The sequence below is a fragment of the Colossoma macropomum genome, unplaced genomic scaffold (assembly GCF_904425465.1).
Source record: "Colossoma macropomum unplaced genomic scaffold, Colossoma_macropomum, whole genome shotgun sequence".
Lineage (NCBI taxonomy): Eukaryota > Metazoa > Chordata > Actinopteri > Characiformes > Serrasalmidae > Colossoma > Colossoma macropomum.
The window spans coordinates 23,352,502-23,376,911 of record NW_023494787.1 but is presented as its reverse complement, the minus strand read 5'-3'; the positions used below and the strand labels follow the sequence as shown (position 1 = coordinate 23,376,911).

General features: G+C 40.4%; 1 protein-coding gene across 20 annotated transcripts in view; it reads right to left on the bottom strand.

Moving 5' to 3' along the window:
- Nucleotides 1-24,410, bottom strand: part of clasp2 (cytoplasmic linker associated protein 2) — a 57,794-nt gene that overhangs the window by 32,106 nt on the left and 1,278 nt on the right. For 17 of the 20 annotated variants that reach the window (XM_036566527.1, XM_036566532.1, XM_036566533.1 and 14 more), the window contains exons 2-8: nucleotides 22,131-22,209; nucleotides 21,256-21,359; nucleotides 20,702-20,793; nucleotides 17,239-17,314; nucleotides 16,736-16,833; nucleotides 4,719-4,789; nucleotides 464-610 (exon numbers count right to left, since the gene is read on the bottom strand). In XM_036566527.1, the coding sequence (XP_036422420.1) occupies nucleotides 464-610; nucleotides 4,719-4,789; nucleotides 16,736-16,833; nucleotides 17,239-17,314; nucleotides 20,702-20,793; nucleotides 21,256-21,359; nucleotides 22,131-22,209 (667 nt within the window). Of the gene's footprint in view, nucleotides 1-463; nucleotides 611-1,333; nucleotides 1,565-3,503; nucleotides 3,615-4,718; nucleotides 4,790-12,651; nucleotides 12,800-16,735; nucleotides 16,834-17,238; nucleotides 17,315-20,701; nucleotides 20,794-21,255; nucleotides 21,360-22,130; nucleotides 22,210-24,410 lie in introns of those variants that run through there. The other 3 variants (XM_036566546.1, XM_036566545.1, XM_036566544.1) reach the window with 3 other exon arrangements.

The window sequence follows — 24,410 nt, the reverse complement described above, 5'->3', positions numbered from 1 at the left end:
AGCCTGAGAGGATGTTGAGGAAAGTTTTTCACTATACCTTCTATTAAAGGATGAAATTTCCCCCTTCTAAACCATATCTATTATTTCATCACTGAAAATACAGGCTTTGTTTTCAGGAAAACAAAAGAGGTGTGATGGCATTGCTATAAAGATGGCATGACTTGTTGCTGAAACAGAAATGGCTCTCCAGCTGCCAGAGGACACTTTGCTCATGAAGCATAGACCAGGCCTGCATCACTATGCAGGCTCCTGGACAAGTTTACAAACTCCACTGAAAGCTCCATCAGCAGAAGAACATGAGCACAGTGGCACTGGCCCCTTTGTGACTGCAGTCCACTCCAACGAGTCCCCCGCCAGTCATGGCATTTACAACCTTCTGGACACTGGCACATACCTCTGACTGCTAAGCTACTGCCACCGCAGCTTATCACTGTGTGTGTCCTACGGAAACTCTGTCGCTTACTCGTTTTGGCGGCTCCTGTAGCACTGGGTCTCCTGGAGCTGCTGGCCGAGTCTCCAGGTTTCTTCGGCACCTTCGGCACTTTGAAAGCTGCCTGAGCCGAGGAGGGACGGCTACCATCCACCGAGTCGTCATCATCAAAGCTGCGATCTGAGAAAGAAAAAGAGATAAACTGTCAAACATCAACACAGAAAGCAGCTTTACACAGACTTAAAAACAGGCCACAATCTAAACCAAGCTGAGATATCAATTCACTGAAGTGAACTAAACCCTCAAGCTTCAATATGAGCTCCATTACAGCAACAGATGAAGACTACTAGAGAGCGAATGAGCTAACTATTTCTGATCTCAGTAATTTATCGATTTGACACCGTATGAAAAAGAAACATAAGAAGATCCTTCAGAATGCCTAGAATAAATAATAACTTGAAGGCTTTATTGATTACTGGAGAACAAACAGCAGCATGACAATAACGGTCATGGTCAATTTCTAGTCCAGCCCTTGTTAAAGCCAAACAATCTCAGTCCAAGAAAGGCTGCTGGCTAAAATGCTACTTATAATTTACACTTCACTCTCATACTCATGCAGAGCTAAACAAAGAGAACTGCCTCCATATCTCAAAACAACCCCCACATCCACCCACACACCTACACACACAGCCTGTGCCAGGCAAACACACAGCTAGCGGAATGCAGACATCCCGTAGCTTAGACAACCAGCGCTTAGCTCTAGAAAAAAAATAAATCTCCATGGCAACAAACACCAGACAACACCCTATTCTACATTCAAGATCGATATGCACTCAAGACTTTCGCTGCTAACGTACATACAGAAGGATACACACCCTGAAGGTGCATCAAAGGATCACTCACAGTCACAGATGCGTTTGCAGATGAGGCGCCTCATGCCTGACGGTGAGCGCCTCTCCCTCTCTCTCTCGTATCCGAGGCAACGCCCAAGCCAACGCTCACATGACAGCAGGTCTCACAGTGACAAAAACTCCAAAGGAAACATGACGAGATCCAAAGGAACCACCACCCTGCAGCCTGTCGGCATTTTCCCTCTCTCTCCCTCTCACGCTCTCTCACCTCCTTCTCTGCTTTCTCTCAGCCTCCACCCCTCCCTCCCTCCGTTATTCCTCTCTTCCTCCTGTTCATTTGCCCCTCCTTCACAAGGTGTTTACAGAGCCAATCAGATCAGTGATGACATCATCTTTTACCAGCCAATGGGCTTTGAGATCTGAGGATGCTTCTCGAATGTAAATGAGTTCATTCTGTCTGGAGAAGCTAAGCTAATTAGCATCAATACAGCACTGCCATCTTGGTAAGCCAACACACACATGCGCGCAGGCCTGCACATACACACAAACACATGTATACACACACAGGAGTTCATGCAGGGCTAGAGTAGTGAAAACAAAAACAGTGGATGACAGGGGGAGCCACACCCCTACAGATGAGAGCCTTTTGTATGAGAATATGTGTGTGTGTGTATACACGTGTGTGTGTGTGAGTGTGTGTGTGTGTGTGTGTGTGTGTGTGTGTGTGTGTGTGTGTGAGAGAGTGTGAGAGAGAGAGAGAGAGAGCACGAGAGAGAGAACGAGAGAGAGAGAGAGAGAGAGAGAGAGAGAGAGAGAGATGGGAAGTGTGACCCTATTATTACCAAGCCAAGGGCTGTCAACATTACGGATGCTGATCCCACCAGCAGCCCATGAAAAGACTCTGTGTCTCAGGCTGTGGCATTAGCATTATTAGCATACAAGTATAATCTGCCTTTGTTCAGTTAGTGGGCGTGTCCAAATAAACCAAATAAAGAAAAGCAAATCAGAGAACACAAGAACATAAGAGGAAGAGAGTGATAAGAGGGTGAGAGGACAAGAAAGTGTGGACAGGGTAAAGAGGAGGGAAAGAAAGGGAGAAAAAAGAGGACTGTGCAGGGCGGGGGGAGCGGGTGCCTCTCAAAAGGCCGTCTCCATGACTACAACGGGAACCCACATCCCCTGTGGAAGCGGGATTCAGAAAGCCGTGTGGATACTGCAACTAGTTCAGTCTGACTGCAATTTAGAATTACAAATTAGCAATTAATCACGTTGAGAAATACAATTTTAAAGAATGCAGACTTTCTGAATAACATCTATAGAAAACTGAGGAAAAACAAACAGCTCAAGTGAGATCAGTAAACTCTGGAAGATGCATTTTTAAAAACATAAGTTTGGACTGTCCATAATGGAGAGCGATTTCAGTGATGGATGAGAGATGGAATGGAACAGTTTTAGTTTCATACATATAAATTAAATCTTGCAAATAATCAAAACCACACTGCCATTTACATTTACTACATAATGAAATAGACCATTCAGTTATTTCTGAATAGAGCGTGTAGTAGTTGTGGGTGTGTTTAATGCCTGAGCTCTGCTGCCTGAACTGTAACGTAATTGGCAATTTAATCTGATCTGTTTATGAGGATTAAGAAAGGAAGTGAGGTCATCTGCCAAGAAACACACACAAACAATAAAACCTTTTATAGGCTATGTAGCAATATATACATGCCTAAAAACATCAAACACACACACAAATTCCAGATTTTAAAAGCAATTTTAAAATCTGAGAGTCAGAGTGAGTCTAACAACATGTAGCCATGACAGCAAAATGGCCTGAAAACCGGGTCATGCTTTCTCTGCAGGGACGAAAACCAGTGACGCAGAAACAAACATGTCTACAACAAGCACATAAACTTACACAACTGCTAACTCATATTCTTAAATCAATTATAATTGCTTGCCAAAGTTAAACATTCAAGCATTCTAAGACTTTCTAAATTACAAACCCAGAAAAATCAGAACAGCACTGGGGAAAAAAAAAAGCCACATTCAGATGCCCAGCGATGACTCCTCTTCATCCAGCTCTTGCTCTTTCAGTAAGCTGCTTTGCACACTTAGCCATATGCTCTAACCAAGTTGACATCTACACACATACAAACAGCTAACATGACAAAAAACATAAAATGCGCATTCTGACAAATCACGAAAGCAAACACACTCACCATCCCCATCGTCGCCAACTGCCATGGCTACACTGCTTCTGAGAAGAGGCTCTTTCACTCTCTCTCTTTCCCCCTCTCTTCTCTCTCTCTCCCTCTTTCTGTCACGCCGTGTCAGGGAAAAGCAGTGACAGGCACAGTGTTCTCTAACCCTCTCCCCCCGACGCAGCTTACTGGGCAAGTTCACTGAATAACTACGCCTTTTCAACTCCCTCCATGTGAGCCAAACAACTAAACTAATGCAGTAGTAACATCAGCATGTCTAAATTCAAGTAGAAAAGTAGCAGAATCTTTGAGGTACTTAACAGAAGATGTACATGAATACATTTCTGCAAGATCTGGAATCTACTACTGTCAAACTCACTGCACACAGTCAAGTCCAGTTGATCGCAGTAAATCCATATCTTGGCTATTTGGGCCAAGGAAAAAAGTAAAAATATTCTACTTTCTGCAGGCTTTATTTCCAACAGCTGTAAACACCAGAGCTGGCACAATGTCAGTTTTTCTTTTCCGATCCAGATTCTGAGACCTTCTTTAAAGTTAGGTATTTGATTGTTTAATTAAGGCACTTCACTAAAGGTAGCACATCATGCTCAAACTACTCAAATACTATGCTACCAAACAGGAAGAAAAACACTAAAAAAAAATACAGCTAACATCACATCACACAATGTAAAAGTGCACTATTTCAGGTTTCATTTGTTACAGGATTGAAAAAGATTCATTCATTTTTTCCCTCCAATATTAAATTCATCACTGTCTGCTTATATTGGCCCTGAACACTGCATCTCAGCTGTTCTACAGACTAAAACAAGAGGATTAAATCATCTCCAATTATCAAAATTTCAGATATGTTCTACAGATAGGTTGTACGTGTAAATGTCAACATAACTGCAACAAAGTGGATCACCGTAAATTGTCAAATTTAGAGAACCTTAATTTAGCTTAGTTTCACTGTGGAACTGAGTGAAGCAAAACTGAAAAAAAGTGATAAATATCATCTGGTCAAGAATTCACAGATACTAGATACACTTGGTGGTGGCGAAGGGGGTTGGACTTGTACAGGAAAGACATCACCTCTATACTAGAAAAAAGCCAGGCGGTCTGATAAAGGCCTGTGCTGTCATTACAGAAAGATTTATATTGCACTTCCAATAAAGCTTAGCCAGACAATGTCAACAATCTGTAACTCCATCAATCATTTTAATGCTGCCTTACCTTGACTGAGGCTGAGAGCCATGTTCCCAGAATTCAACACTTCATCAAACCGGCTCAAAATAGTCTGCAACCTGTAAAACAAAGAAAGAAAATGCGTAAATATCGTAGAAACATCCAGAATGTGCATGAATCACAGCAAGGCGAAGTCACGTTTGTTCCCTAGTTGTGGGTTGCTAAAATTGAACTGTCACGCACAAACTCAAACTCCAATTTCACAAAACAATAAACATTAACGAGCAATGTGCGATTTGGAGTTTGATTTATTTTTCCTATCAACACTACCACCCACACATGGCCATCAAATCATACAATATGGGGAAGACTAATGATGAGAGCATAGCACATCAAACTTTAATCTTTAAGAACTGCACTGAGAGCTGACACTCAGAGATAACAGCTCTTAGAGTCAGTTAGCTAGACTAGGATAAAGCCTTGTCATGGACTACATAACACTGTGAATGGAGATTCTACATAGGAAAGAAGATCACGATAATTACAATATTTCCATGCAAGCAATAAAATGCTTATTACCACTGTGGGAATGGGAATGAAACAACCACTTATTATTATTAATAATTTATTCTTTTACAGCAGCTATGGCCAATTCATTCTGCATGACTAACCCGTTGTTGTTCATCAGTCTCATTCTCATACCAATCTTATACCTTATTTTCTCAGTCCTCAAATCACTGCTTAGCAACCAGTGCTATAAAAACTGCTTAGCAATCTGACCATTACCTACAAGTTTTACATCTGTAGCAAGTGCTTGCTGTGTACTTATATTCTAAATGTAAAGCTCCAGATGTGGTCAGATGTACCTGGAAGGGGGGTGCACCTAAAAGCCTGACAGACTGGATGTTGTTTTCTAGGTATTCCAAAAGCCTTTCAAAAGCCAAAAACAACTTTTAAAATATTTGGTTTGAATTAGTCTGTGTACACCAGAATTAACAAAACCTATTTATCACTCCATTTGCTGTTTAGATGGTTATAAGAGACAATCTGACTGAATAATAAGCCACAAAACACACATCGTTGTTCACATGAAAAGGGTACTTCTAAAATCATACTTATACAGTACAGTTTTAAACTAGGTCAAATTACCTATCGTTATAAGCCCGTGTAGCTACGTCTTTTAGAAATACTGATACGTGAGAATTTTCACTAAGAAAACGTTCTCCATTACTCTAGAAAAAGTCTAGATAAAAGTCAAGATATGATTACAAAAAAAACCTGAATTTAAAAAAAATTCTAAGCTTGAAAAACAGTATTTCAGTATAAAATGGTAATACTGTTGGGGTGTGTGGAGATGGCACGGGGTGGTGCAGGGTGACTGGGCACACGAGTATGAAGTGAGTATGGTGCTGGGTAATGCAGGGATGGGGGGGCTTGTGTTGAAGCACGTAGGGATGGTGTGGGGATAGTGTTAAAGATGACTGGGACGGCTGGGTTGGGGACAGAATTAAATTCTCTTGCAGTTCTGAACAAACAGGATTTGATAGCTAATAAGAGTACTTTAAACACAACCCTCAAAAATAACCTAAAACTGACATTTTTTAGTTTGTTCATGTGCCTGATCATCTTATGCACAACTCATAATACTGCATCACATAAAAGACAAAAGTCTTGTTATGCAATCTCCCATTAAAATGTAATGTCTGTCCAGCTTCTAAAATATCTTCTTGATTTTTGGCTATATCACTGTGCACCTGTGGGCAGGGAAAAATAATAACAATAAAATAAGACCATCATGATTCATCTCCTTCTCCCACCATCCCACCTACCATCGACCAAAAACGTTCAGAAAGCTCAGAGCCTCTCCCTAATACTGTGTTTTAGCTGGAAATACTTCACGACACAGTAGGAAAACGTGTTATGATTTCCGATTCACAGTGACTTTAAATGGCCTAGATTTAATACATTACCCTCAAAGTATTACACAGTTTATAGACAGACTCTACTTAATGGATCACCTTTTTTCAACTTCTGTGAAGATAATTATCTCTCTCTCTATCTACCTCCATACTACCTAGATTACCATTCTAAATGTAGTTGCAGAATACGAAGAGGACTTCTTAGAGAAACTATGGATGCCGACTGCAAGTCTAAATGAGTTACAGAAGGCAAAATGAGAGAAGAAAGTTGTGACCAAAGACAGTCCTTGCTCAAAAAGGAGCTGGCAAAAGTACAGTAGATAATGCTGCAAATGCGGTTCAATGACATTTAAACAGATCTTTGTGGTATGAAGGCTCAGTGGCATTTGCAGTATAATTCTAGAACTGAAAACCAACTACAGAGTACGGTATCATATTAGGGCTACTAGAGCAGTATTGGCTAAAAAAAAGATTTACAAAAAAGTTGTTCTCTTTTCATCTGCTTAGAGTTTAGATTGCAATTTTAATGATAGTCTGAAGAGTCTGAAGGTCATTATAAAGCTGGGTTTAGCAGGCTGAAGACTGTCCACACAGTTTTGTGTGCATCCATGAAAGAGAGGAAACTCACAAATTGCATGAGTAAAATTAAACACACTATGCATGATACACTATTGTTCAGTTAAGTTTGTTTGCATTTTCTGGCCAAAAACAGATTACTCAACTGGTCACCAAAGTAATCAGCAGATTACCTGATTAGTAATATAATCTCAAGTGACCGCCCTGTATTAAATTACATGGAGGCCCTTCAGCAGAGATTTGGGCAAGACTAATGGGAAGATGCCCCCTAAGGAGAAGATGGAGCAGCTGGGCCATACAGGAAGAGCACAGCTCTCAATACTACTTTAAATTCTCTGACTGGACTGTGTTCAAAGACATTAAAAAGTCTGCAGAATCAGTTATACAGTTTATCAAACATTTGTTGATATTGGTGTTTCATAGTCTTCAAACTAGGACACCATATGCTATACAGGAGAGGGCCATCAGATGTGCAAAAACAGACAGGTTTGAAAGTGCCCCAACACAGGCTCCCAGTGTTGAGGCAATGATACAAGGCCCTACAGGCAATCAACTAAAACAGACAAGAGTGTAATAGCAACTGACGCTTCACTGTCTGACCAACTGACCAAAAAAATTAATCTATGTGAGATTTGATGCTTACGATACATTCATACAGGACGCCCAGTCAGCCATTTGAGGAATGTGTGCTTCAGCTGTGTGAACAGGAACTTTGGAGAATCACTAAAAAGTGATTTCACTAAAAGGTTTGGACTTTAAAGACATACACTGCACATCCAACTCCTGTCATCACTGTAAAACTCAGTATCACTGTCCTTGTCTGCTGTTCCACTTTTCAAGAGCACTGCTACTATGCTTTGGGCAAGAGCGCTATGAAAAAGCTGTCACAAATATACAGCCAGTAAGTTTTATATGGTAAACGTTGCAATAAAATATGAGAACACTGAAAAATGAACGAGTTAAGAAGTGTGTTTATTGTAATAAAAAAAAAGCAACTTCAAAGCAATACTGGTGTCTTTTCAGCAATACCAATAAACCTGCAAAACCTTAACATCGGCTTCTAAATCTAAGACATTCAACGTCTAAATGTCTATGGCCCAGTGACACTAACTGTTCTGTGCTGTGGCCCTTTACGGCTACTGGACAAGACACGTCTGCCAAGACGTTATATCTATTAGTTTCAGCTCATCCTTCAGCAAAATCGTGCTGGACAAGCTGGCGGCCAAACTCAGTAAGCTGGGCTTCAGCAACTCCATTGGCAAGTAGGTCCTGGACTTCCTGTCTGGCAGACCCCAAGCTGAAAGGATTTGAAATATAACCTCATTCCCTCTCATCCTAAACACAGGGCACCCGAGGCAGCTAACTGAGCCATCACCTGCGTTCTGTTTTACATATAACTGCGTGGCTATAATCAACAACAGTCGTCAGTTCTGCTGATGACACCACAATAATCAATCTCATCAGCAACAGTAATGAAATTGCCTGCAGGAGGGAGTTAGCAGAGCTGCTGGAGTGGTGTCACAACAACAATCTCACATTCAACATTGACAAAACAAAGGAAATTATTGTGTACTTCAGCAGACATGGAGGGAGTCACACACCCATTAAGATTCATGTTCCCTTAAGCTGGCCCACACTACACAATTTTTTTGCCCGATTTTAACCCTGCTTTGCCTCTTGCAAAGAATTTTCACAACCTGAAGCAATTTTCCAGGTCGGGAGCTCAAACAGAAGCGACTGACAGCGCAGATGATCTGATAGTGTGAGAGGAGAAACAAATGAAATATTAGCCCTCCTATCAAACTCAGAGGTGATCGTAGGCCCTCTGACACGATCAAACATGTTTGATATTTATGATTCAAAACGTTCACCAGTCCTGTAGTGTCAGAGGGTCAAGAGAATGATGCAAACAGCAGCCAATCAGAGAGCCAGAAGAGAGGAGAGAAAGGCGAAGAGACGTGCATGCACAGCGCCTGAACAGTGGAGCGCAGAGACAGAGGAGCTGCACGTAAAACCCGTTATCATGTTTATAATGTGTGGATCCAAACATCAAAGCACTTCCTTTACAATTCCAAGTCAGTTGCCAGTTTGTAGCGAAATATCTTTCCAGCTGTCACTGTGATATCAGCGTTTCTCAACCCCAATAATAATCCCCAGTTTGCACTTTCGCTACGTATAAAAGCACAAACAGATCTGGTCCACTAAGTTTAGTTTTGTTTGAGTCATGTGATCTCTGAGGAGATCTTGGATTTTGAGGTCTTATTTGTAGCTGAAATGCGCTGTGTGTGTTATACTCTCTCTTTGCCTTGTTGTCTAGTGTAAGCGCCCTCGCAACAAAAAGACAAGAAATTTTGTGACAAACTGACGCCAAGTTTGTGATGCTCTCTGTTTTAGAAATCTGATAAGAATTTGAAATTTGGGCTTAATTAAAAACTGTCAGCAACTTCAGATTCCTCGTACCCTCATCCTGCATTCACATTAACGGCAACAGAACAAATGCAACTTGTAGCTGCAATTTAGTAATTTTCTTACGGACAAAGCCGACTTACCTGAAATTTGGAAACAAGCAATAAGCGACACTGTGACAGATCAAGTTCAGATCTTTTTTACTTTATTTAAAATAAGCCTGATGCAGCGTTGTGACAACATGAATGACTGAGGCAAACAAATTTTAGCAGACCAATCATACACGGGTTTCACAAGGTCTCCAGTCCCTACTCTCCAAGCTTTTTGTTTATATTTCATTTCAAATACATTAGTTCCTATTCAAGGAATGCTTTAGAATTGTATGCACTAGGGTTCAATAGGCCATTAGCTCAGCTGAACAGGCCTACAAAAAAAATCTGCCAAATAGGCCTACTAAAGAAATGCAGCTAACAACTGCGGTGTTTGAGACCACCTTTCTAGTCGACAACTGCACCATAACTTCAACAGTGTCCCACACCAAAAGCAAACATCCACAAGCGTTAAGGCAGACAACTATGTCAAATCAAGTTCTTCGTGGAAAAGTGTGATACATGTGGTGGACAGTGACCGTTTTCTAAAACTACTGAGGAATCAAAATGCTGACAGATGTACGGCTGATATTTTTGTCAGAAACACGCCTATATGGGACACAAGCACCTCAAACGCACCCTCAAGCGACAAACTTGCACCCTGGACAGGTCGCCAGTCCATCGCAGGGCAGACAGACAGACATAGACATTCACACACACACACTCACACCTAGGGCCAACTTAGCGTGTCCAACTGACCTGACTGCATGTCTTTGGACTGTGTGAGGAAACCGGAGTACCCAGAGGAAACCCACGCAGACACGGGGAGAACATGCAAACTCCACACAGAAAGGACCCTGGTCCTGGGAATCGAACCCAGGCCATTCTTGCTGTGAGGCGACAGCGCTACCCACTGCACCACCTTATGGTGACAATGCTTATCAAATTTTACCATAATATCACACAAACTGTCAAGACTGATGGCATTGCAGTGTGATATGGTGAAGCCATAGTGCAATGTAGAAAAGCAATACAAAGTGTTCTGTGGTCTGCAAAGAAAAGCCAATGACTGGACATGACTGGTCTCAACCGCTGCTGCAACAATATTTGAGGTATAGTCTGCAACTCAAAACACTCTTGCCACAATCTGTTCTCTGCCAAGGTCTGGTAGGAGGCACAGCAGTATCAGAACAGACAACTTGATTCAAGAACGGTTTCTACCCCCAAGCAGTCCACATTATGAACAGTTAAGCTGTGGAAACTTGCAACTTCATTTTATGGTGTGCACTGTGGTGCAAACATGGTCATTATTACACTCAGTGCACTACTGTACTTGCTTCTGCATTGATTTGTTTAGACTAGGTCTTGTTTTAGCCCTATTAGAACATACACTTTCAAAACGTAATGCAATGTTCATTCTCTATTCAAACATATTTATCATTACATTTTTCTACTACTGCAGAGTTCAGCTGTATTAGTAAAAATTCCAATGCACTTGTATATTGCAAATAAAAATCGTGAATGTTGAATCTTAAACTCAAAATGGGATAACATTACAATCTGAAGTATACAAACGAAACTGCAGGGAAATATAGAACAATAAACAAATCTTGCATATAACGTACAAAATTTATATAACTGCTGCTGAAGAAAACATTCATTTAGGGTGAAATAAAAAAACTGAAAAGTTTTTACATTCTTATTAAACTCTTATTAAACTCTATTTAGAAGGGGGGCCTTCTAAAGCAAAACTAAAATCCCAATCCAGTGCACCACAACACTAAGCTGTGGGACTTTTCTAAAGGATGGTCATACAGCTTTTGATCTCCAAAACAGAAAGTGGATGTCTGCACTCAGAAGCTAAGAGATTAATGATTTTAATAAAGGGTAGCAATAACAGAAGAACGACCCAAACGCAACCATAAAGAATAAAACAAGGACTTTTGGTCAAGCTGACTTAAAACATGTTATTTTCAAAAATAAACTTATTTTGGAAACAGTGAGATTACCACAAATGGGAAATGGACTTGAACTACCAACTGTTGTACTTTGCTGCACCAACTGTAATCATACCTTTTGTCTATATTTCTGGTGAATTGAACGACTAATAAAATGGAACTAAACAAGCTTCTAAACCCTGCTTCTTGGGTGTCATTCAAAAGAGTTAAGGTTGCTAAAATTACATCAGAATGGTCATTTATTCTTAATATGTACATATTTCTAATAATTGCAACAGACTATTTTTAACTTGCCTAGCTAAACTAACAAATAAGATCTGTGTGCACCCAACAACAGAGCATCAAAAACGTGTACACATATTCTAAGGATAGCTCAAAATGTAATGTTGAAGCAACCAACAATAGCACAACTATAATTTTAATGTAGGTGTAAATTTAGAGGAAACGCCTACAACCAAATACACAAACCCATGGTCTAACAGACGGGGCGGAAAAACAGACAAAGACAATAAAGACTCAGACATTCCAACATTTTTCAAAACTACACAAGCTACTTATAGGCATAAATACTGAGAAAAACAAAGATAACTCAGGCTAATGCATGAGACAAAAGCTAAGCCATAGATACAATTAAAAGTCAAGACAATGCAATTTTCTCCAAACAGTGCATATATTATTGTCTATTTGTTCTTATTTGTATACAGGTGTGTACTGAGGGTCTTAACAAAAAGATAATAGTCTAGACGGATCAGCCATGTTATTCTCACATACGCAGAAACATAGACAGTGTCCATACAGAGTTCCCTTATCCCCCTTTACTGCAGCCAGTGTACCATTCTTCCCTTTTGTGTCCAAAATGGTGCAGCGACAAAGAAAGAACACAGGAAGCCTAACAGAAGCACAGAACGCAACAAAAATAACATGAGTAAGGCCATAAGAAACAGCCAGAGGGGCAAGAAAAAGCAAAGGAATCGTGAAGAAAGGCAGAAGAGGAGAGGATAAGAGCTAGAGAGCGAGCAATAATCCCACCCACCTGCACAGACATCTTTAGCTTTCTTTTGTGTGCGAAGCAGTTTAAAAAAGGCAGCTAAATCCTACAAATTGCCATGCATGTGTGAGAGCGCAGTGCTGAGAAACTGCATGGCAATGTGTGTGTGACAGCCTAGGGATTCTGTTCCCCTTTACATAACCTCCTGCCTGGAACAGACAGCAGTGGGAGGGACTAGAGCTCAGCAGCTCAGAGACAAGACGACTGAGCCTGCCCCTCCCCCTCAAACACACACTTAAGTTGGTATTACTATTTTTGTGAGAATTTCTATACTGTAGATCAGTAATGCCACACCCACAGTTAAACCTAAACCTAACCCTGACCTTAACCTCAGCAACAAAAAGGCAATCTTTTGGTCAGAGATAAACATTGCCTATTACCACATCATCTCACATTTTGGCCAGTAAAATGTGACACCGTATTTGTTTTGTTTTGTTTTGTTTTTTTTTAAAAGACCATCAGACTAGTCGAATTTTCACATGTGCACAAATACCCACAATAACAGAATCACTACTTTTCACCTGATCCAAAACCTGTATGGTCACAAAAGAAGCTAAGTGCATCAAGCACTGTGCGGCCAGAGCATGATTTTGAAAAGACTGTGATATTCTGTCAAGCATTTCAGCTTGTCACAACAAGCAATTCATCAGAAAACAGAATATTCAAAAGCACGGCAGTAGCTTTCAAAACAAACACTGTTATTGCGCAATGCTCTCCCGCAATCCCAATGCGAAAACAGCAGGAATGACCGATCAAAACCTGATAAAGGTAGAGGTGGGTCACGGGGACTGAAAGATAAAAATCTTCAGCTTGGCTCACTATATTGTGAAAAATGAGGATCCCTTCACAACATTCCTTGGTTTGACTTGTGTAATGGGAAAGAAAAAACATGGAGAGGACATGTAATACTGGAACAGCAAAAGGCAACACCAAACTGTTTTTTGGTACGGAAGCACGCTTGTTAATTGTAAATTCAACACATGTACAACAAACATCTTTCTATAATTCTGGCCACAAGATTCACTGGACTGATAGCCCAAGCTGCCAGAGCCATTTTTGTATTTGTCTATCCTTGCTTTTGGTTCTTTACACATTTAAAAAAACACTATCATAATTACACTAGTCCTCACAAAGAGCTAAATACAAATTCTCACAAACACACGCTCTCCCCATTTCTCCTTGCTGTCCTTCCCCAGCCTCTCTCACCCTGCTTCAGTTTCCCCTCGACCTGCCTCGCTCGTTTTGACTGACGCGTTCCACAGGCCAGCCTTTCAGTCTGTAACCATGTCAACAAAATGTGTCCCCACTCTCCCTCTCTATTTCCCTACAACCCTCTCTCTGTCAGATTCTCTCTCACTTCCATGATGCACTGAAAAGACACAGACTCCTTAAAGCCAGTATTATGCGACACACATGCCTGGAGTTAAACACCCTCCTCCCAGGTCCTGAGTAATCAGATACAGTCATATTAGTATGATGTGATGCAAAAGAATTCTAGAGGGAAAAGGACAAGATACAAACACCAACACACTTGCAATCAAACACTGTCACAATCCAGAACAGTCCTGACCTCCTGAAGAGGTAACATAAAAGGTCAAAGAAACAACCAAATTACAAATTTGTCAAGCAAGAACTGTTAGGGAAAAGGTAATTTTGTAGCTTTGATTTCAGACCATTTTTATCAACACAGTTATTATTAAAATTGCAGATCATGCGATTTGAAAACTGCACTTCTTATTGTGATTTGTATAAAAATGACTAATCATAACTGTACTATAATGTAATGTACTCATTTTAGAAAGCTTACATACACTGTTTTTACATTCTGCCCGTTTTTTTCAGCTTTCGATTTCAGCTTTGTGTTCAGATTTTCGTTTTTGGCCAAGGATTTTACGTTCATCACTAATCAATGCTCCTGAATCCAATTCAATAGTCCAAGCCTAATGGCTTTTTTGTCAAACACCCTTCTACTACAGAATCCTTACAAAATTCACTTCCTGTGGTTTTGACTGGGTGCGCAAGACAAGCAGTTTTAGATCAATGTCCATTCTGGATTTTGCTGAAAAAAATTATTCCAAGAGCATGTATGGATGGATGTGCAAGATATGCACACATTTTAGCAGTACAGAAAAATAAGACAAGAGTTCTGAAAAACACTGCTTGTGCATGTTTCATAAGGACATAGAAGAACTGCTGAAGATAGAAAATCCTATTAAGTAGTGGAATATAAAACTGTCATGGTTTGCGTTGCAATTGAGCACTGTTCATGCTGTTTATGCTGAAAAGCTCAAATTCAACAGCTAACTGCAGAAATACTTACAAATATCCTGTGGCACAGAAGACATACAGTACTAGCAAATCCGGCTTGGGTTAAAACCTAGTCTGTATAGATGCAGTACAGCACATATGTGGCGATACGGTGTATGTTTTCAACCTCTGAGAACCTGAGTAGCTGTATCACAACGTGCATGCCAAACCTTCCCAAGTGCACTCTGTGACCTTGTGAAGTACTAATCTCACACACTAGTTGGAATACAAGGGGAACCATACAATGTAAATGTGGCAGACATCAGCCATGTTCACTCTGTACAAATTGCTACACTCAACAGTTTTAACAGTACAGTTTAATCTTCAAGGAAATCTCAAGGCCTTTACAATGCTGTGTCTGTAAGTTGGAGTGGACTATATCTAGAATAAACTTATATAAACTCCATATTCAGGAGTTTACACAAATAGTACAATATTTTCCACCAAATTCATATAATTTAAATTCAGTCACATCAGTATTAAGATTACGTTTTTTAAGTTCACTTCTACACAGATTAAAATAAAAGAAACACACAAGACTTTTTATATTCATATTCAGGATTAGTCACATTTACCTAATGGTAAAAACAGCTGATCTGGTACCACCTGATACCATTACACGCCATGTTAGCCAGATATCAAGAAGGACTAGTCTGCAATTCCGATAGGATCAAACTCTAGATATTTTTAATTTTTTAGTTTTGATTCCAAAGAGAAATTATTTGACTGGTGCATTTCAAGGAAAATGCTTCTAATAAGCCATTTATTGTAAAAGATAAATCCACTCAGGAACAACACAGTGACTTTCTTGCAATTGCTAACACTTTTCCTAGAGTCTTTCACTTGTTAATCTATGAGTAACTAGCTACATCACTACTTAATGCTTTTCCACATAAGCTCTGTTTAAATATCAGCCATTTGTACAAGACTTCCCAACTTTTCTATTTTTTCACACTCACAATAGAAGATTTCATGACCATTGACCAGTGGCAATTTATAACAGCAGCTTTTTAAAGTTGCAGACAAGTAAGCAGTGCCATTATTTGGTTTTAATACTTGGATTTTTCAAATATTCTGGGTCAGTTCATAGATAGCTAGAGCGAAGCGAATTGTATGTCACTAGTGATAATGGCTGGGTAATCATTCAAAAATGTTTTGTTCAATAGCAGTACCTTCCCGTCAGCTGCACAAAAAGTTTTGATATTTATTTCAATTTACAAACAAGAAGTGGGTGTGGACCATTTATGGACCGCAATAGATTATACAGTAGATGCAAGACTACTAAGGTACTGAAATTTAGTACTGAATGACATGAAATTTTTTGATAGTTGGCAGTATTGTAATTTGGTTGGTACCACCAAAGTCTTTATTTTCAATACCCATGGTAGTGATAAGTGATGTTTTGTTGTATTTGCACTATAGAAAAAGTGAGTTTTTGTAGCTAAAGTTACCGTGTTGATCATTATCTCAATATTGGCCTTTGCAGTACTGATGCAGCTGAAATATGCAAAGTAGCTCTCTCACCAATCACAACGCTTTTTACTGTGTGCTGTGTTTCTGGCTGTGTTAATTCAGTTGGTGTTCATGTGGTCCAATAAACACAAATTATTTTTCTGAGAGAGAGAGAGAGAGAGAGAGAGAGAGAGAGAGAGAGAGAGAGAGAGAGAGAAAGAGAGAAAAGGAGAGAAAAAGAGAGAGAGAGAGAGAGAGAGAGAGAGAGAGAGAGAGAGAGAGAGAGAGAGAGAGAGAGAAGCAGACTGACCGTGCAGCTGGTAGTCCTCTCTTGCCCAAATCTGCTCTCACTCGCTCTCCTACATGCCGATACACCTCCACCAGAGTTGACATGGCAGTCTCCCGCACCTGGAAGGTACAAAACACTTGCAAACTCCAACGAGCCATCAAACTTTACAAACACACATAAGCACATGCACACACGCCGACTCACTCCAATGATCCCCGCTAAAGGAGCAGTGATGTGCCCTCTCATTCAAAAGCCCCAGCAATCTTCCCCTCTTTTTTCCCCTTAAAATCTTCTCACCTCCTACAGGCTCTAAACTCCTTCTCTCCCTATAATCCTTCTCTCAGTGAGGGATCTAGTTTCTGTGCATGAGCTCCTACTCCACTAAATACCAACCATACACACTCCATTAGTGTAGAATTAGTGCAACTATCTGCCTCTCCACATTCACAAACACAGTCACGCTACAACACCTCCACAAACAGAAACTCTATTATCTAAAGATCCATATAAAAACAAATTCATACTTGGGGGTTCTGGTCTTCTGTTAGCACACACAAATGAGGCACAAATTTACTCAGACTCAATGGCTGGGCACCATACCTGAAAGAGAAAGAGAGAGGGACACTGTTAATACAATCTCTGCAGAGCAAACAGACATCCTGAAAAAGCAAACAATTATACTGACATGATATGTGCGCATATATCTTAAAGGGGAATTCTGACGATCTAACTTCCTGCTTAAATTAATCATTAAGATGTAAACAAAGTCATTCAGAGTGTTTTTAGGTGAAATGCAACTAGTGAAAACTGTGGTGATGGGAACCAAATGTCTAAAGAGTTTTATGCCTCCAAAAGCTACTTCACAGAAAATTATTACATGTAATAAAAGCTCTATAAAAAGATGTGTAGGTTCTCTGGTTATTTTAGACAGTCAAAATGTTATATTTGCATTGTAGACATCACAACCCCCCCTCACCTATCACCATTACTGCAAACTTACCAATCTCAACACTGGCAATGACTGTTCACATTTAAAGGCCTGATTTACAGAGAAACTTCGAAAAAATGGTGGAATTCCTTTTTAAATGTATCTTAATAGAGGTTCTGAATAAAAAAAAAATGTAATAAACAATCAAGTGTGCTGCAGCAATCCCGTCACAGGTGATCTTTTAAAGGAGCAATAACATGGAATTAACATACAAATGGTGTCACTGCAGCAGGAATGTGTGTGTACAGCAGTGGTGGGAATCTCTAGGCACCTCACGATTCGATTACGATTCAGAGGGCTGCGATGCGATTATAAAACGATTATCGATGCATCTCGATGCATCTTTTTTTTCTATATAGCATTTATATTGTCTCACTGTGCAAGTTCAAGTTTCGAGTTCAAGTTTCAAGTTTATTTGTCACTTGCACAACATGTCAGGACATTTATGCATTGAAATGCTTGTGGTGAGGCTCAGCTAATCACTCTACAGAAAGTAAATAATTAAGAATAAAAATACAAGAAAAACCAACTGAAATATATTAAATATACACAAAATATACACAGAATATAGAGACAATATACATTTTAAAGTGACTAAGTAACTCAGTGTTATTGTTATTTAAAGTGACTTTAAATAACAATTTTAATTATTTAACAATTTTAATTATTTAACAATTATTTAAAGTGAATGAATTTATTTCCAATATCTTTTATTAATAAATCAAATGGAAGCGATGTGGCAAGTGAACTAGAAGGCTTTCATTCAGTGCTCTTGTTTGGAGCATGAGAAGCTGCTGCTACTCATCTGTGATAAAATGAGCAGTTACGGTGATGGTGTGGGTCGCTGTGTCAGTAAAGTATCTTTGAGACGGGACGTGTGAAACAGCGCGAAAGCCCTGTTTCACAACGACTGAGAACCGGCGTGCAGACTGCAGGTCACATAGCAGCGATGCGTTATTCGCATTTATAAGCAGCGCAGTTGGCTTCCTGGTACATTAAATCTGCAACGAGAGACTGTCACACACTAAGAAGTGGCGAAGCTGAAGTCAGCTTCTCTTTCGAATTCTCCCGTTCCACCTTAAATGGTGCCGCATTTACATTCAGCGCCTCAGTTAGAATTTAAGGTGGAACGGGTAAATTCGAACAAGAAGCTGGAAAATAAGAAGCGACTTCAGCCTCGTAAAACAGTCGAACGTTGAGAGACATTTAACTGATCTACTTCTGAGGAAAAGTTTTCTGGCGGAAATGGGAGGAAAGTGGCTATAGCTAAAGCTTAAAGCAGAGCGAAGTAAATCTGCGCTCTCGTTTATATTGTTTAGCCTATACTAGAACATTATCACATAATAAGACATACTGGACATAAATGTTGTGGCTGCCAAGGTGGTTTGATTTTTGTTGAAAGGACAAAATGGCTCTTCTTATCATTTGGGTTGTGACTCCTGATCTAACCTGGCTTTAATGCAGAGGGTGCCGGTCGGATTTCTCGCTCATCCAGTTGTATTTTTGTTATGTGCCGCCACAGACTGCCCGGGCGCTGCACTTCCGCACTTCCAAGTTCCGCCTTTTGCGTTCCGTCAATTATGTTATAAATTAAATATTTAGAAAATCAATTTTTGACATTTGTGAATCGATTCAGAATCGTTCACGTCCGCACCACAATGCATCTAAGAATCAATTTTTTCCTGCACCCCTAGTGTACAGCGTAAGAAAGTTCAGGGTATTATGTGTCAGGGTCAGCGCACGTTCTTGCATGGCTCCTTTTCCACTAGCGTCAGTGGAGTGTGTGCACCTTGTGCTGGCGGACAAAAGGCACTACAGTGTAGCTGTGTGTTAATTTGACCTTTGTAGGGGTGAAGCACTCAGGTAAGAGGATTAACTCAGCCTGCAGGAGTTCTGTCAAGACTATGTCTCAGAGTGAGAATAACACGCATGCAAAAGCGTGTAACGCTATTCTAAGCTAGCACATGCTTCTTTACAGCACTGACCTCTGAAGTCTACAAAACACCACATACAAATACTGCTGCAGTACCTGAGCACATTATTTCACCTATTAAAACCAGATACTGAATAATAGTAAAAAGAGCCTCAGTGGAATGTTGCCACCTTCAACATAACCCCAAACACAGATGATATATAATACTGCCTTATCCCAAATCCCCAACATCTGCACTCTGTCCCTATTAGTGAGAAAGCACAAATCTCTTGCCAAATCCAAATCTCTGGACTCCGGACCTGTGGACTCAAGTCTCAAGGCCTTTGTATGAACATTCTTTGACGTTTGCTTAAGTGCTTAACATCACATCTAATCTGTGAGGCTGCAAGTGTACAGTACTGTGCAAAAATCAAAGACCACCCTTCACCCTGTACAGTTAAAAAGCCATTAAGTTATTAATTTTTCAGGATATATTTCTGAGAAGATTATTCATTCATTCATTATCTACACCGCTTATCCTCCTGGGTGACAGAGGGTGCTGGAGTCTATCCCAGCAGTCACTGGGCAGGTGGCAGGAAGCACCCTGGACAGGTCGCCAGTCCATCGCAGTGCAGACGACAGACATACACATTCATACACACACACTCACACTTAGAGGCAATTTAGCATCTCCAGTTGGAACCCCTGGAAACCCACACAGAACATGCAAACTCCTAGTAACGGGAGAATGTGTGTGTTTGCGCGAGTTCAGTCCAGTTCAGCAACAGTCACCCAAAAAAAATCTGTAGAAACCAGTTGGATAGCGTGAGATACCCAGTCTTTTTAAAACAAACAGTCGTGTAGTGTATCCAAAGCTTTACGGCCTAGATGAAGGGTGGAACAGTCCCTAAAGCCCTGTGGGAATGCACATATTGAGCCTGGGTGTCTGCAAGTCCGGAGAACGCAAGAGATTTATACTGAACGTCCATGTGTCGACCACTTGGATATAGTTAACAGTCCCCCCTTGTGGCCCATTCAGAGACTGCAGGGGTGTGTGGATGCAGCTTGAGTGTGTCAAGGGACTCACGCATTGAGTGTTGTGACCAGGCACAAACACAGGCCCTCTCTGCTGCGGAAGTTCTTGTGTTTGAAGCCAGGGAACAACCTCTCCCATACATACTATACACAGAGAGAGAAAAAGAGAGAAAATGACTCACTGCATGTATTGAAACAGGAACAAACACAAAATGAGAAATAGAGGACGGGCTTGTAAGGAGCCATATGTATTACTTTCAGAAGTCAAAGAAAGGGAAGTGAAGACAAATGCATGGCTAAAAATTACTGATGGCTTGTATAGAATACTGTACTGGGGAGAAAGTATGAGCAAGAATAAAAGAAAAGGTGAGAAAAAAAGGGGGGGGGGAGAGAGAGAGAGAGAAGGAAAAGAAAGCAAGAGATAAAAATGGAGATGGGAAGAGAAAGAGCAAGAAAAAGAGTGACAGAGAGAGAGTGAGAGAGTGGGGGGGAGTAGAGAGAGAAAGACAAACAAACTGAGCAAAAGAAAGCCAGTGAGAGTGAGAGAGAGAGAGAGAGAGAGAGATAGAGAGGGAGATGGTGGGAAAGAGAGAGCAATGAACTCACCATGGGAGTGGCTGTCTGTTCCATCAGTTTGAGAATGAGCGCCTGCGCCTGATCTCGAACCTGATCTTTTCCATCACCCAGACGATCCACTAACGCAGGGACCACTGAAAGAGAGAGAGAGGGAATGAGGGAGGGAGATGAGAGGACAGAAAGAGAAAGATTTACTGTTACGTGTTTTCAATCTCAGAGGCATGTATGAGGTCATCCTTTTTTGTGTCTATTGTGTATTCTGTGTTCTCAGAGAGGAATGAGGGTATAAATGTGTGGGGGTGCTCTGTTGCTAGCAAAACAAGCTGTTTCCTTGGTAAAATGAAAGGGGGGAGCCAAGACAGCTGAGAGAGTGGCATTCATCTAAAGATTATGTCATATTACGAGTTCTGAGTCATTGTGGTATTCCCCTTTCCAGCTGAGGCAGATGTAATTAAAATGTCTTGCTTTCAGGTTGTTCTTGATGAGATTTGCTGAGAGGTGCTGGGTGCTGTCATCTATACAATATACAGATACTCATGTAACATTTTTAGCTTTAGCACAATGATTGACTATAATCAATAACTATCAATAACAACCTTTTCCATAAAGCAGTAATGCCCCTGTTCCACAGTGGTTTAAACACACTGTGCAAGGTTCCCTTAGATGCAATTACAAAGTATTCCAAATTACAAGTCCAGCCCATATGTGGAAAACACATGAATACTAAGTTACATAAATACTAACTCATCAAGATATCATCTGATATCGTGATACTGATTTATTTGTATTGTGACAATTGTTTCAATACCACCCAGCAATATATCTCGGTGACTTAAGACAGCAAAGCTACATCTCACATGAGAGATATGAAGAGATTTGAATGAGAACACACATTAGTAGTTTACCTGTGCCTACATATCCTCGAAAGCGATCACTCATCCGATCGACAAACGCGCTGACGATATCGATCCCCAGCAAGGCAACCTAACATCAAGCAAAAAAACACATCAGCTGAGAATGCAGACTCATCATCCTCTCATCTTCTCTTACAAACACACACACACAGCTGAAACACACATCACTGTAACTGAGCCACAATGAAGGCTGAAAAAGCAATACCACTGCCCCTCTCACTGTTAAGATGCTTAGAAATGTCTGCACTGGTGCTACATCTATGCACATAAAGTGAAAAGCATTCCTGATGTCTTTCTGCATGTATCTACACACACACACACGCTATGTCTGGGAGAATTTGCGCGTGTGTGTTTGTGTGTGTCTGAGGGTTGTGGTGGGATTGCTGTAGTGTGTTTCTTGGCAGTGCAGGATGGAAGTCCACATTCCAGAGAAACAATCAAATATTCACTACATCCAGGAGCTCCATTTTTGACCTATTTTAGTCAAAGCAGCCTAAGAGAGCCCTGGGTTAGACAAGGTAGGGAGCACCGCAGAGTTCCTGGTCTACAAATTTTCCATACAGTCCCTGTCGTAACAAAAAAACTTTTATTTACAAAATAGTAACTTTACAACAAGCTTTTGGCAACATAGGCATTTGGTAGCAAATGAAAAACACAGCACTAAAAATCCAAAGTACCTGAAGTACAAGAGTGTATCAGGCTGCATCCACTGGATTTGTATAAATTATCCATGTAGCTTTCTCAATGTTCCTGTCCTTTGACTTATCACCTCATACAAATATAGATTTATTATTTATTTATTTTAAATCATTCTTCATCCTGCTGTATGGTGAACACTGTCAGCACATGAAATGGTCAGCGTTTAAACTGCCTTTGATGGCAATACACCTGCTAGTGCTCAATGTTAAAGAGGCACTGCAACCTCCTTTCGCAAGGACAATGAGATTCACGACATGACAGTAATAATATAGGCCTCCACTACACAGCCACACTCGCTGCTTACACAGCATATAGCCACAGCCATTTAAGACAGCGCAAGCTTATGTTTAAAGTCAACAGGAATCAGAAATCATAACGCGTTTTTCTTCTGTATTGTGATTTATCTCTTTAAGCTGACTGACTATTTGCTCAGTGATAAGTGGGGTTGGTTAAACATGATATTACTAGGTTATATTATTTTTTCCCTGTTCACTGATGCACGTAATGTAATAAAAACTCAGAAGTAGTTCTAAAGGTGGGCAAAAATCATTAGTTTTTGAGAAAGATTATGGGAAAACAACAATATATAGAAGGATGAATTATTCTCTATAGAACAAGGGACATCAACTTTAAAAGTAAAAAAAAATTGGCTTCAGGTTGACTTTAAAAGAAGAAACCCACAAATATCAATATGCTACTGAGCCACAATCGGCAATGATTTCACTAAAAACCCTTTGTTTCAGTACAGTAATTATCTGGGAGCACCAGCTCATATTATTCGCCAATGTCAAGATATATACAGAGCCTGTACTTGTGCAATACACATATCAAATAAGTCTGCAGCTGTATCTCAAAAGCAAAAATGCAACAGCAACCAAGACTTCATTAAAGTCCATTAGTATTATGCTAAGGGCCTAAATGATGCTCTTTAGGTCGTCACATCTATAAACACAAGAATGTACAGGACGTTTTTACAACATCTCCACAGTTAAATGGACCATCTGAAGCAAATGTTTTGATTTTACAAACACACTAATTGTTAATGTGGAGAAATACCCTACAAACCCAATGAGCATCTTAGACATGCAACACCTGGTCACCTGGTCAAATGTCCATCTGTGAAAATGACCTCAGTATGGTTTAGCATAGAGAGTTCAATTATTGCAGAGTTTACTGAAATTTGCTCTAATAGAAACACATTTTCAGCCCCCAAACTACCCGATTGTAAAATAAAAACTGTGCTCTCACGCCAGGTATCTGCAAATGAAACACAGAATTAAGGTGAACGGCTGTCTCCTTAAATAGTCTCAGATAGGCCTCCTCACCCTCAGAACAATACCCCCACGACCCCCTCCCCCAGCCTCACACGGCCCAGGACACAGATGCTCACTCATTTCCACTGACGTATAAATCAATAATTAAGCTAAGGAAGGAACGAGTATCATGTCAGAACGTAATAAATTACAGGTATATGCCTACGTGTTTGAGAGCTCAGGCATGCCAAATACAATGCACATTTACAAAGTGACTAGAGGAGCATGCAGCACAACGGGAAGCGTTCCCTAACGAGTT